Source organism: Zingiber officinale, chromosome 10B (assembly GCF_018446385.1).
Source record: "Zingiber officinale cultivar Zhangliang chromosome 10B, Zo_v1.1, whole genome shotgun sequence".
NCBI classification, from domain to species: Eukaryota; Viridiplantae; Streptophyta; class Magnoliopsida; order Zingiberales; family Zingiberaceae; genus Zingiber; species Zingiber officinale.
In genome coordinates, this window is record NC_056005.1 from 81,743,327 (window position 1) to 81,757,862 (window position 14,536).

At 37.7% G+C, this 14,536-nt stretch overlaps 1 protein-coding gene across 1 annotated transcript; it reads right to left on the bottom strand.

Annotated features, from left to right (window-relative positions):
- Window positions 1-742: 742 nt before the first annotated feature.
- Window positions 743-1,904, bottom strand: LOC122030448 (plant cysteine oxidase 3-like). The gene is made up of 5 exons (XM_042589649.1): window positions 1,768-1,904; window positions 1,565-1,689; window positions 1,319-1,469; window positions 1,041-1,247; window positions 743-941 (listed from the first exon to the last, which is right to left on the bottom strand). The coding sequence occupies exons 1-5, from the start codon at window positions 1,898-1,900 to the stop codon at window positions 817-819; spliced, it is 741 nt and encodes a 246-aa protein (XP_042445583.1). The 5' UTR covers window positions 1,901-1,904; the 3' UTR covers window positions 743-816.
- Between the last annotated feature and the right edge of the window lie 12,632 nt (window positions 1,905-14,536).

Here is a 14,536-nt window from a genome sequence, read left to right on the forward strand (position 1 = left end):
TTGGGGGAGCTGAGCCCCTAGACTCAAGTGAATCGATGGGAAGAATCAGGGAGGATGAGCTGAGCAAAGTGTTGAGCTAGTGTGCCGAATGGAGCCGAGTAGGACATTGAGTTGGCAGGGCCAAATGGACATCCTTCTCGTTTCGGATAGCCGGACTGAAAGTGACTTTTAACCCATCTAGATTTTGACCTCCACCATAATAAGAATATTGACCTTCTTCCTACCTGTGGAAACTCTCGATTTACTCCCTATATCATATAACATTATAAAAAAAAAATAGACAAGCTATGAAGAAATTTTGTTTAGATGATCATATCTGATTATTTCACTTGTAGACTCAAATTAATGCATTGACTGACTTGATATATGTGTACGCATTCGGATTATGAAAAACAAAGTCATTGTACATTCCATTAATGCATACACTTGACTTGATATATGTGTACACGCTAAATGGAATGCATTAATTTAGTGTACATTTATAACGTGGAATTTGTTGGGGTCGAAGTCTACATATGAAGTCTTTGGTGTCCATGTCAACTTCAATACATTTCCAAACACTGTTGTTTGAAGATTGAATTTACTTTCAGTCGTCCAAGTTTTCACACTCCATGTGAATGCTGAGATGTAGGAAAATATAATTAAACCATGCCATGTTTTCATCATTTATTTCAAGCATGATCATGAAGAAAACTCTTTCGAAATTCTTTTAATTTCCAAGGTACTTAATTTGGCATAAAGTTCTGAATGTACACTATCTTTCCAAAATGCTCAGCACAAAAGTCTCAAAGAAAACAATGAAGTCTAGCTAAAGAATCATGGAGTTGAAACTTTTGCCCTCTCTGTATCAATTAGGTCGAAGCTGAGCTCGGGACCAAGGTACGTCGCTCCGACGACATGGAGATCATCCGGAACTCCAGTCTCCTCGAGTATCGAAAAACCTGACCACTCGCAACTAGTGCATGATTACTTAACTAACTCGAAGGTGTTCCACACAAGCTAATAAGTAGATTAAGGTTAAGCAACATTAATGCAATTACCGGGAAGAGAAGGTACTGGGGTGCTAACATAGTAGCTCGATGACCTTCCTTGCTGCTCTGAATATGGTGGAGCCAAGACGTCCAATATCGCACAGGGAGACAAGGCAGTGATCGAGTGAATGTTGCCTCCACCCTTTGGAAACAAAACTGACACCTTTGACGAGGATTGCAGGGTGCAACCATCATCCACAGTCCTTGCTAATCCACCTAATTAATTATAAAATACGATCACTGAGGCATATATGCATCAATTAATGGGTCGATCGATGCTTAATTACTTCTTCTAGGGCTATTGGAGCTCGATGATGAGTCGACCCAGTCGTAGGACTGCACTGAAATGGATCCATACAGGACTTTGGTGAGGACGACCATGTTTGGATGATCATGCAGAGGTAGAGTTGCACCGGCCGGGAAGCAAAACACTCCTATCTAATTAATTAATTCACAAGACTTAATTCCCAGTAAAAGTTAATTTAATCTTTCCAAAACTTTGAGAATTATTGCAAGTATTAATTAATTCATACAGAGAAGTCTTGGCATTCATGAATGTGTACGTATGTGATCTCTCTAACTGCTTGCCCTAAGATGAGTCCATGGCTGCTCTCCTCTCCTGATCCATCGATACCGACGTCGATCGGCTCCATCGCATCTGCAGTAGTGAAAAGAGGAAACTGAAACGATCTGCTGAAGCATCCGTATATGTGATCATGCATGCAAATATATATACCAAGAATGGTTTGGAGCCATCTGAGTTGCCACAGAGTTGGAAGAGCTTTCGTCGGAGAAGAGGAGAAGATGATGGCACAGGCATCATAAAGCCTCTGCACTGTGCTCCTCTCGGTGGCCACCATGGCCGCCATGAAGTGATGGAGGTGAGGAGCCGCAGCAGGTGCATGGAGGAGTCCAAAGATAAAGGCTGTAGCTGGAGTGGAATTGGCTAGAGGTTTTAGGTGAAAGAAACCATGGGCACCCACAACTTTACTGCTGTTTACTTTCTTTCTTCTTTCTTTTACTGTTCGAGCTTATCCTCCCACGTTGACAATGGACATTATAACAGACTTTTCGATCAGAGACTGATTCAAATTCCTGCTTAATTTCTTATTAAGAGTACGTCACTGCGTAGGGTTCAGGCTTTCCTTAACTAGCTAGCTATTTTTGGAAGAGTATTATAGGGTTTAGGGTTAATCGTGCATGGGACGAGGAAGATTTAGATAGACAAATTATAAAGTAAAAAGAGCACCTCAGTCGACCTAAAAATGTTTAATGAATATTGTTACTTTTTAACAACGAACGAATATTTGTTGTTGAATTTTGGGATCTAAATCCTAACCTTAAATTTTCTTATTTTCCCACTCACACGTATAGCATCTTAGCTGGTTCTCTTCAACTCACGAAGTACGCTGATCTCTTCCAGTAATATTTAATTCTTTCCCTCCTTTCCCATCCCCTCCACTCCTCTGTACGCTACTCGCGGCTGGCCTCGTGGTTGGGGGTAAGCGCGGCTGGCCTTTCGATCAATTATTAATCTACACTAGGTTGACTATGTCACACCTAGCCCAAATAATAGTTCCTTCTTCTAGTTGATTCAAATTACTTAAACACGTATTCAGGAAGATCATTCTTTTAACGTGTAATACTTTGACCAAAGATTTACGAGTAATAATCCTAACAAGAGACTTTAGGGTATACGTCTCTTTTATCAAAGGAGCAAAATCCTCTGTGAGCTATTTAAATACCGTAGGACATATTGACTTATACCCAACCATCCCAAATTTACGCCTCCTAGGAGGTATCCTACTAAGATGTTAAAGTATAAATTTCTATGACCAAGATGACTATACTTCAATGGTCAAGTGCGTACCATATCACCTTGTCATTTTTATGACCCAAGCGTCGGACTTGGAAATAGTCGAGGTTAAGATCCCGGCTGCGATAGCAACCAATCCTTCGCACAAGGGTTGAGCACATATCATATTGTTGTTGTCCTTTTCAAGGCTCAAATTCCCCCGACTTAGATATAGTCAGGGTCAAAATTCTAGCTACGATAGCAACCTCCCCTTTGGACAAGGGTCGAATGTATACCGCATCATCATTGTACTTTTATGGACCCAAACTACCTCGACTCAAATATAATCAGGGTTAAGATCCCAACCGCGGTAGCAACTTCTCCTTAGAACAAGGGTCAAGTGTGTTACTAAACACACTCTCGACTTGAGGATAATTGAGGGTGAGACAAAAAGACTGGGTTCCAAGAACAAAGTGGGAGCAATTCATTACAAAGAGGAAGTCCAAAACATTTAATTCACAAAATGCAATTTATTATTCAACAATTTTAAGATGAATCAACGGTTCCCCCTCGGGGATGTTGTCAGTAATCTTAGACAAGCTGATGGTGGGAAGTGGCGTGTAGGCCGACAGATGTCTTCTTTCGGCCATCTGTTGAATAGCATTGTTCATCCCATTGTTGGTTGCTACTCGGAATATCGTACTAGTTTCCCTGTACAAAAATTTTGTATAAGTCCCGAACCTTTCCTAACAACCTATTGTGTTCTTTAGAAATTAAATTTGGAATCGCAAATAGAACTTAACATTATTGATTCCAAATTCAACTTATCTGTTCTTAAAGGTTTAGATTTGGATCACAAACGATGCTTAACATTATTAATCCAAATCTACCAATGTTACAAATTTGATTAAATATTTATTTCAGAGATCGGCTTCCAGGTTAAACATGACGAGGCACTAGGCTTTCTTGGGTATGGGACCATCCACCACTTCCTAGATAAAACCTTTCAACGAAATTCAATATTTAATCTCCTTATAGTAACCCTAGGTTTAACCATTAAGAACAATTGAATCACAAGATCGAAAAAATAAAAGAAACACAAAATCGAAACCTAAAATCGTTAGCCTCTTGTGTTTGATATTTCAAAAATCCATACAAAGAAAACTAGTATAATGTGGAATAAGACAACTAGTTATACCTTTCTTTGTAGCTTATAAATCTCACGATCTTCTATTGTATTCCTCTTCTTATCTTGGACGTCGTGTGGGCGACGATCTACCAGGACGAGACTCCACCAAAACCTTCTTCTTCCTTCCATGTTTCGGCCACCAACAATCTCCTAGAGATGAAGAACTTCGGACACCAACCAAGCTCCAAGGGATGTTAAGAAACAATGTCTCATATCTCTCCTTCTTCCTCTAACAAGATCTGGCCACCTTGAACTCCTTGAGATGAGATGCTGCCGGCCACCAAGGAAGAAGAGGGTCGACCACCACCAAGGAAGAGAGGAAAGGAATAATAGATGTCTTATCTTATTAGGCATCTCTACCCTCTTTTTTATATTCCTTGGTCTTAGCAAATAAGGAAAGTTTTAAACATAATTAAAACTTCCTTATATTCCTTGCCAATGTCTAAGAAGGAAAATTTAATTAAAAGTTCCTTATAAACCTTTAATGGTCAACCTCTACCTTGTCCTCAAGGAAAGTTTTTAAAAAATTAAAACTTCCTTAATTGTTTCCGGTAAGAAATTTTAATTAAAAAATTTCTCTCTTTAAATCCCTTCATGGTTGGTTATAAAAGGAAAGTTTTATAAATTAAAATCTCTCTTTCAAAATATGTGGATGGTTACAAAAGTAAAGTTTTATCAAAAATTAAAATCTTTCTTTAAACTACAAATAAGGAAAGATATCAAACCTTTCCCTTAATCCTTTGTAGAAAGTTATAAAAGGAAAGATTTATAATTTTAAAACTCTCTTTTAAAATCATGGCTTCCACATAAGGAAAGATTAAAAATTTATCAAAAAATAAAAATCTTCCTTTTAACTACAAATAAGGAAAGATATCAAACATTTCTCTTAATCCTTTGTACAAAGATATAAAAGGAAAGATTTATAATTTTAAAACTCTCTTTCAATGTGAATGTGGCCGGCCACCCTTGCTTGGGCTCCAAGCTAGGGCCAGCCACAACTTGAACCCATCTAACCTTGGTTTGACCGGCCCTAGCTTGGGCTCTAAGCTTGGCTTGGTCGCCCACCTTAAGATGGTTAAGAAGTTGGGTTTGGTGGATATAAGACTTTATAAATAAGAGGCTACAATAGGGACCGAGAGGAGGAATTGGTTGTGGTCTCCCGATGAGCTTGAGTTTCTCGCGTTCGCCCCGAACACCCAACTCAAGTTCATCAATAATATCTCATTCCACTATAGAGTTATTATTGCACTACTGCACCAATCTCATATTACTATATGAGTTCCTTCTTATCATGAATGTGTTAATCTCCCTGTGTTTAAGATATTGAATGTCCTCTAATTAAATGAGTTACTGACAACTCACTTAATTAATATCTAGCTCCAAGAGTAGTATCACTCAACCTTATTGTCATGTCGAACTAAGTCCACCTGCAGGGTTTACATAACAATCCTTATGAGCTCCTCAAGGGGGCATCATCAACCTAGATTACTAGGACATGGTTTTATTCTATAATCAACAACACACCATATAAATAATATCATTTCCCAACTTATCGGGCCTATTGATTTAACGAGCTAAATCACACCCTTTAATGAATTAAAGAAATAAATATTAAGTATATGTGCTTGTTATTATATCATGATTAAGAGTACACACTTCCATAATAACAGAGATATTGTTCTTTTATAAAGTCAGTATTGTTGAACCCCGTGGGTGTTTTGATGTGATCAACCAAGTTGGTTAGATCCTGCTTTGTGTTTGATCCCTGTGTCTGAGTGTGCAGGAGCGCAGGAAGTCGAGCGGAAAACGCAGCTAGCGAGAAGGATGGCACGGGAAGGGAGCCGACAGGCTCGGTGCATCCGAAGGACGAGAGAGCTGCGGAAGAGTACATCGGTGGCCGAGAAGAACGTGCACGGCGTTCGAGGGGCGTTAAGCCGAGATAAAAGCCTGCTCGAGGAGAAGGCCGGAAATTGGGTTCGAGTGAGCCCTATTCTGATTGGTCGGAATCACCCAAAAGAACAGAGCTTTGGAAGCAAAAGAAAAAGAGCAGCTGGAGTCACTGCACTGATGGAGGCGCCTTCACCTTGAAGGCGCCTTCAATGCCAGTTGAAGGCACCTCGGACCTGGCCAAACTGGCCGTTTAGCTTTCGGATAAAGTTTTATCCACACAGTCGTTGGAGGCGCCTTGGACCTCTATTGGAAGTGCCTTAGACTTCGAGATAGATTTTACAGAGGCTATGTAAAGGCCCCTAGAGCTAGAAATTATTAATCAATTTAGTATTCAACTCTGTAATCAATTCCTAGCAGCTTGTGAGCTTTCTCAGTGTGTAAAAAAGCTTCTCCGCCTACAGTAAAGGAGACTTTCTTAGTGCGCGCTTTTCATCGCCCTGGATTAACAACCTTCTTGGTTGTAACCAGGTTAACTTCTGAGTCTCTGGTATATTTCTGTTTCCTTTTTTTTTATTCTTATTATAGTTGCTTTTATTTTGAGTTGAAAATTCCAAGGAGGGTATACATTTTATTTTTCAGGCAATTCACCCCCCTCTTGCCGGCCTCCGCTTCACCTACGATTGGTATCAGAGCCAGACTGCCTCAAAAGGACTAACCGCCGACTAAAGCACAATGATCAGAACGATGGCTGGAGCGAATATTCATCCCCCGAAGTTCGACGGAGATTTCACGACGTGGAAACATCGGATGGAGGTAATTTTTAAAACCGACTTTGATATTTTACTAACTATGAAATATGGTTTTGAAGTTCTGAAATACAAAGAAGAGCATCAATGGAGCAAAAAGGAACAAGCAGACTTCGTCGCCAACGGAAAGGCAGAGTTCCACCTGCTTAGCATGCTGCCACCACAAGAGGTAAGTCGGATCAGAAGCTACGACTCCATGAAAGACCTCTGGAAAAAATTCTTGGAACTTCACGAAGGTACATCCGAAGCAAAGCTTGCAAGACGCGATATCCTCCGGACTCAACTTACGAACCTCCGGATAAACCAAGGCGAGAAGGTAACGCAACTCTAAGCAAGGATTAAGGAGCTAATAACTCAACTAAGCAACCTTGGAGAAGAAGTAACGAACCAGGACTCGATCCGATACGCGCTCAACGCCTTCCCCAGAACTCCAGAATAGGCCTCCTTAGTAGATGCATAATACATCTCTAAGGACTTCGAGGTAAGTACTTTAGAAAATTTGTTTTCTACTTTTGAATTTCATGAATCTCAGATTGCAGAGCCCAATGAAGTGGAGAAAACAAGTCAGAACATTGACTTAAAGGTAAGAACAAACAATTCTGACTCCGAAGCCTCGATCGACCAATCGGAAGCGACACTACTAGTAAAGCATTTCAATAAGTTTTTTAATTCTAATAAATTTAGATGGCAGACAAAGAGGCATGAGCGAAAGAGAAGAATGGTTCGTTGCTACAACTGCAACGAAGAAGGGCACATTAAAGATGATTGCCCAAAATTGAAGAAAAAGGGAAGAGTAAAGGAAAAGCGGCAATCTTCCTCCAAACATAAGAACCTGAAGGTCACTTGGTCAGATTCGTCTTCTTCCGAATCAGAGGTCGAAGTCTTCTCGGGGTTAGCGCTAATGGTTGACCATCAGCTGGAAGAAGAGTCAAGCTCAGAGATGAGCATAGATGAAGGGGGAGGAACATCAGAAGAAGAAAGCTGCAGTGAAGGGGGAGTATCACCAAGTCAGGTAAGTAATCTAACCCTGACTCAGTCTTTTCGCTTTATTAAAGCCCTTTCTAAAGAGTTAGATAAATTAGAAAAGGAAAATGAACATTTGAAATTAGAGAATGCAGAATTAAAATTAGAAATTGAAATTTTGAAAACAAATGCTTGTTTTAAAACAAATATTTTTCAAAAGTCAAAACTTAGGATTTATGAAAAATTAAACTGGTATGTTAAACATCATCAAAGTCAACTTAGAAATATTCCCAAGAACTATGTACCCCCTAAGTATTTGACTAATCCAGTATGAAGGAACCTCTATTGGGTTCCAAAATCTGTGCTAAATTAATTTTTTTTTAAGGCTTTCGGAAGAAAAATTAAACGTTAAAATTTCTTTATGAAGCTTTGTCTAAGGAAGTGGTTGTTGTTCCAATAACCAAGAAGGTCTAGTGCCTCGCCATGACCTGGAAGCTGAAATATTGAAATAAAATGTTTAATTAACTTTTTGAAAAAGCATTAAACTCGAATTAAATAATGCTTTGAAAGTTTTTCAAATATTTTTGAAAAATTCTAAAAAAAATCATTTTTACTTAGAAATTATTTTGAAAAATTCTAAAAATTTAGTTTGCTTAGAATTTTTTTTTGGAAGACTCTAAAAATTCATTTTTCCATAGAAATTTTTGGAAAAAATCATCTTGCTCAGAAATTTTTCTAACTTAAAAATTTGCTAAATATTTTTAAATATCATACTCTTACCCCGTTTTTGCTGTGATAAGGGGGAGAGAAAAGTATAAGTTTAAGGGGAGAGAATTTTTTAAAATCTTAAAAATATTGTTGAAATTTTTTTGAAAAATTCTGTTTAACTCTTAATTAAGTAGTTGTAATTTTATTTATTACAAACTTATGCTTAACATGTTAGTTTAGTAATTTTCTTTAAAAATTACTATTTATCTATTTTTACCCTAACTTGAACTTGGGTTGATGCACATCAAAGAGGGGGAGATTGTTGGACCCCGTGGGTGTTTTTGTAACGACCCACCTTCTACACTACTACTACTCTCTAAAGGTGGACGCTACTTAACTACTAACTCTACTTAACCGGTGTGATTAAAAACCACATGGAAAGCCTACCGAAAAATTTCGACAGAATCTCCCCTGTACCGGTGACCTTAAACTGATATACAAACACTGTATACATCAGCCACGGGCGGCTGAAACATATATTAGACAACCACGCAGTTTATATATATGAAAAAGAATCAAAATACTGAAAGAAATAACTCTATCAATGCATGATAGAAACACCCCAATAATAATAGCATATACAAGTTCTAAATTCTTTTAACAATTCGACGGAAGCAATCTTAATAATTTTTTTAAGCTAAGTCTCAAGATCTCTCCATAGTCCTGGCATCACACACCGTCACAGCATCTCCTTGTCGCCTTCCTTCTTAGACTTTTCCTTTTCCTTTATCTTTTATCTGCAGTAGGAGGAATGTAGACTATAAGCAAAATGCTTAGTGAGCGCTATCTAACTCACAAAATCTCGATATGCATGTATATAAATAAAAAACATGCTAAAACTGAATGCTAACATGTAAAGCTACTCATGCTCATAAATAGCAAAGAAATCAACAAACTGAAAAGCTAACATATAAAGCTAAACATGCTCATTAACTAGCAAATAAATAACATGTAAGAAACTGAACATGTAAAAGCTACTAGCATAAAAGAAAGCTAAACTTGCTGATCTTTAAAACAAAGTGAAACTTACTTCATTTACTCTAAACTTATTCTTTTATTTCACTTGTTTAAAATTTATACTTTAATACTTGAAAATAATAATCAACTTCTCTTGGGCCCAGGCATAGTACCATCTTATGCGCGTTCCCTAATAGGTTGAGGTAGCGAGCCGCCAATCCTAAAAGAGCAGACCTTGGTCTACCAGGGCCAAGACCTTGAAATTGGACACCTGAATTTGTTTAAGGACAACCTTGGAAGTCGGGTACTAGCCTCTTCTTAAAAGTAAAATACTTATTATCTTAATTACTTCTTCTTTAAATGTCTTGGCATTTTAATAGCATCTTGTGTGCCAAAATCCCTAAAGTCTTGACTTTGGGATTTACTTAAGACCTTGGCCTTTTTCTTTCTTTTCTTTACTCATACTTCTCATACTCCTTGATTAGAGCTTATTAGAATCCCGTAGATATATATCTAACAAGTGTAGGATTACAACCAACCAAGCATGCTATATAAAAATAACATAAGGGAAGCAGATCTGAACTCTCTAAGCATGTTATAAACAAAGCAAAAAAGAAAGCAACTTTGAACTTACTAATCATGCTTTAAAATAGAGCAAAAGAAAGTAACTTTAAGCTTTCTAAACATGCTGTAAAATAGGGCAAAAGAATGCAACTGAAAAACTAGAAAATCTGTTCATGTACATCTATTGCTACACAAATAGAAATGCAAATAAAGAGAAGTTGTTCTAATCCCTAAACAAAATTGTTCTTGCTTGCAAATATGCGATTAAAGAGAAGCTGTTCTAAGCTCTAAACAGAGCTGTTCATGCTTGCAGAAATGCAAATAAAACTAGGATGCTAAGGATGAGATGCTAATTAAGGTAACAAAGAAATCTAAGATTGATATGCTAACTTCAAAGCTGTTCTTTTCATTGCAGCAAGGAGAAAATCCAACAAGAGCTATAAATCTATAGCATTTCATGCTCTAACAATTCAATAAAAGGTCTATAGCTAATATGGATCCAAAACATGCTTGTTCTTCTTGTTATGTTCCCCGGCACAAACCAACCAGAAAGTACTGCCGTAACTAAATCTTTGTAAACATGTTCACAACATAAAGCAACAGAATTCTTCAAGTTTACTTCAAAACAACCCGGAACCATAATCCAATTCCCTGTTTAGTGCCACGGTAGAAACCAATAAGAGCATAACACTCCACTTACTTAATCCATAAATTAGCATGCTTAATATGAATGCTACAGAAGGTAAGGAATGAAAGGGAAAACCCTAGCTTATAATTCTGTTCAACAGCAATGCAAACTTACTCCAAAGGAAAACCCTAGCATAGAAATCCGAAACCTATTGCCCTAACATGGCAAATTCGGCCCAGCACCCTTAGGACAGCAAATTAGCACAGCAAAACCGAAAACAAGGAACGAAAATCTCAAAGCTATCCTACTGCAGGTGAGTAGCAACTCACATCGCTGTTCTTGAACTTACAACCAGAGAAAAGAACTCTAAAGCTTCTAGGTTTCGGGTGAAGATGAAGATCTTGGTGATTCCTTCCTTTCCGCGTGTTCCCCTTGACGAGGAGAGCTCGGTTCCGCAAGAGCTCGTGGAAATTCCCTTCGGCCGGCCGTCGGGGACGAAGCTGGCTTCGTTTTTTCTTCCGCTCAGGCAAAATCGGCGCACGCACGGGATGGAAGAAGGGAGAAGAGATGGGATTAGGTCACGAGAAAAACACTTAACCCTTTATAACCTAGGTTTTATTTTTGCCCTTTACAATAACTTAAATACATCTCGCTACATACTTAGTTAACAAATCACGCGCAGCCCAGTTGGTTGGCTGCGTTCGGTTAAGTCGAGTTCGGCCGGTGGTCTTGGGTTCGAGTCTCAACTTCCACATTTTTGGTCAAAACTTCTTTCTTTTTTGTAAACATACTAAACGACGTCCAAAAATTACGTAAAAATACTCTAAAATTCCTAAAAATCCCTAGAATATTTTAAAAGCATTTCTAAATATTTTTATGGACTTTTAAAACTTGAAATAGGGAAAATTGGGTCGTTACAATCCCCCATACCTTATAAAAAGTTCGTCCTCGAACTTAAAATAGCTCTGGATACTTCTGTCTCATACTGTCCTCCCGCTCCCAAGTGATTTCCTCGTGCTTCTGGTTCTGCCAGACGACCTTCAATAGTGGTACTTCTTTGTTTCTCAATCTCTTGACTGCTCTGTCCACTATCTGTGTAGGTCTTCTCTCATAACTAAGATCCTCTTGGATCTGCACTGACTGAGGCTGAATCACTTGGCTCGGGTCATGGAGACACTTCTTTAGCATGGAGACATGAAATACATTGTGTATTGCTGACATGTCTTGTGGTAAGCCCAGCCTGTAAGCTACTTTCCCAATCCTTTCTGTGATCTGGTAAGGTCCTACATAACGAGGACTTAATTTGCCCTTCTTGCCAAATCTCATCACTCCCTTCATGGCTGAATCAAATTGATTCATGACTAAACTAAATAGGTTCCAACTCTTTCATAAGAGATGTGGCCCATCCGTGCTTCCGTTCTAACAAATATTTTTATAATTATCTTCTGTACAGTTCAACAAAATATTTATCTCTTGATTTGAGAATCATATTCTCTAACTTGTTTTATGTCTTTTAGAGACTCGTAGTGTGTGCGACCCAATAGGTCCTCAATTTATCTTGATCGTCCATAATTAACTACTTAATTATAGAACGATCATGAGTGATACCTAGTAGTACATCATGATCCCCAATTAATCAAAAAATCATAGTTAATCTCAAACTAATTCTGAACCCTTCAGCAGCTATAGTGAATCAGGCCTCGTTCCTTTCACTCATCTTATACCCACTTAGTTCAAGACATGGTCTATGTGTCTGCCCCCACTACTACGTCACAACTAGCCCAAGTAATACTCCCTCGTTCTGTTACTGTACATGTGTACAAGAGTCTCATATTTTTAATATCTGATGCTTTGGCCAAAGACTTTGAGTAATAATCCTAATGAATGGTCATATAGTATACATATCCTTGCAAGGAGCCGTGAATCCTCTGTGGGTTATCCAAACACCTTCGGGTACTTTGACTTATACCCAATCATCTTAGGTCCACACCTCCAAGAGATGTTTGCTTAAAATGTCAAAGTATAAGTCTCTATGACTAAGATGACTTGTATACCTTAAATCGAAGGAAATTTGCACTCGAGCTGCAGTAAGAACTTCATAGATATATCTATATATATAGAGAACTATATGAAGTCTTACAACAAGTCACTCCAATAAACTAGTTACCATAACTAGCATCCACGTTTAACTCTTGACATCCCAATAGCTCCAACTAGTGAAAAATAGCTACTTGGTCAAACCAAGGAGTATAACCTGTGCTAGTCTTACAGAATTGATAGCACTAATTCAACAACTAGGGAAATTTCATTACATTCATAATTGCATATGTAGAGATAATTACAAGTTGTGATATAATAATAAATTCTCTCATGCTATGAATTGTATTGAGAACATTCAGTAAATAAGTTTAAGACTATTCAAACATATAATATACACTCAAATAGTGAATCTATATTTATCAAATAAATAACAAAATCATAAGGCGATTGTCTTATGATATCTCTCAAAATCTAACACTCTCACATGGCCTAATGACAATCACCACGATGTCTAAAATTATAAGCATGGATGTGACTCTCAAGCTTGCTTTGTAATAGAAGCTTTGTCAAAGGATCCGCTAGGTTCCTTTCAGTGGAAATTTTCTCGAATTGTATTTCTTTCCTACTAATAATCTCCCTGATCAGATGATAGCGGTGAAGCACGTGTTTGAATCTCTGATCAGACCGAGGTTCCTTTGCTTGTGCAATGACTCCAGTGTTGTCACAGTAAATAGGTAATGCTTTAACAGTGGATGGAACCACACCAAGTTTGGTAATGAACTTCTTGATCCAAACTACTTCTATTGCTGCATCCAAAGCTGCAATATATTCTGCCTCACAGGTAGAATCTGCAACACTGTCTTGCATGGAACTCTTCCAACTAACTACACCTCAATTTAATATGAATATGAATCCAGACTAGGACTTAGAGTCATCCTTATTCGTTTGGAAACTAGCATCCGTATATCCGCATATGATCATATTACCATCTCTATATACCAAGAATATATTCTTATTTCTTCTCAAGTACTTAAGGATTGTCTTGACAATCACCGAATGATCCATTCATAAATCTAACTGTTATCTACTCATAACATTCAGAGCATATGATACATCGGACCTTGTACATAACATAGCATACATGATAGATCATATTACAGACGTATAAGGTATCTTATCCATGCAAATCCTTTCATCATTTGTGCATGGGCACATAAACTTCGAAAGGTGAATTTCATGCCTCATAGGTATGAAAACTTTTTTGAATTCAGACATACTAAATCATTTTAGTACTCTGTCTATATATGTTGATTGTGAAAGACCAAACAACCTTTTCGATCTATCTCTATCGATCTTTATCCCTAAATGTAAGTTGCTTCTCTCATGTCTTTCATGGAGAATGTCGTGGACAACCAAACTTTCACTAATTGTAAAATCGGCACATCATTTCATATAAGTAATATGTCATCAACATATAATATTAGGAATACGACCACATTCCCACTAACCTTTTGATACACACAAGGTTCGTCTATATTTTATGAAAAATCAAACTCTTTGATCGCCTCATCAAAATGGATATTCTAACTCTTGGATGTTTGCTTTAGTCCATAAATGGACTGTTGAAGCTTGCATATTTTATGGAACGATGTGAAACCTTCGAGTTGTATCATATACATATCCTCGAGTTGGTTTCCATTAAGGAAAGATATTTTTACATCCATTTTCCATATCTCATAATCATGATGAGCTGATATGGCTAGGAGTATCCGAATGGATTTAAGCATGACTACAGGTAAGAAGGTTTTGTCATAGTCAATGTTTTACCTTTGACAATAGTCTTTCACCACCAACTTTATCTTATAAGTAATTACATTACCATCCATGTAGTTTTCTTCTTGAAAA

What these genes read in the sequence shown, in the direction of transcription:
- LOC122030448 (XM_042589649.1), bottom strand. Translation starts at nt 1,900, where the DNA reads ATGGCGGCCATGGTGGCCACCGAGAGGAGCACAGTGCAGAGGCTTTAT. An exon ending in ATGAATGCCAAGACTTCTCT is followed by an intron (nt 1,470 to 1,564) that starts GTATGAATTAAT and finishes TTAATTAATTAG; the next exon opens with ATAGGAGTGTTTTGCTTCCC. An exon ending in CCCAGTACCTTCTCTTCCCG is followed by an intron (nt 942 to 1,040) that starts GTAATTGCATTA and finishes GCGAGTGGTCAG; the next exon opens with GTTTTTCGATACTCGAGGAG.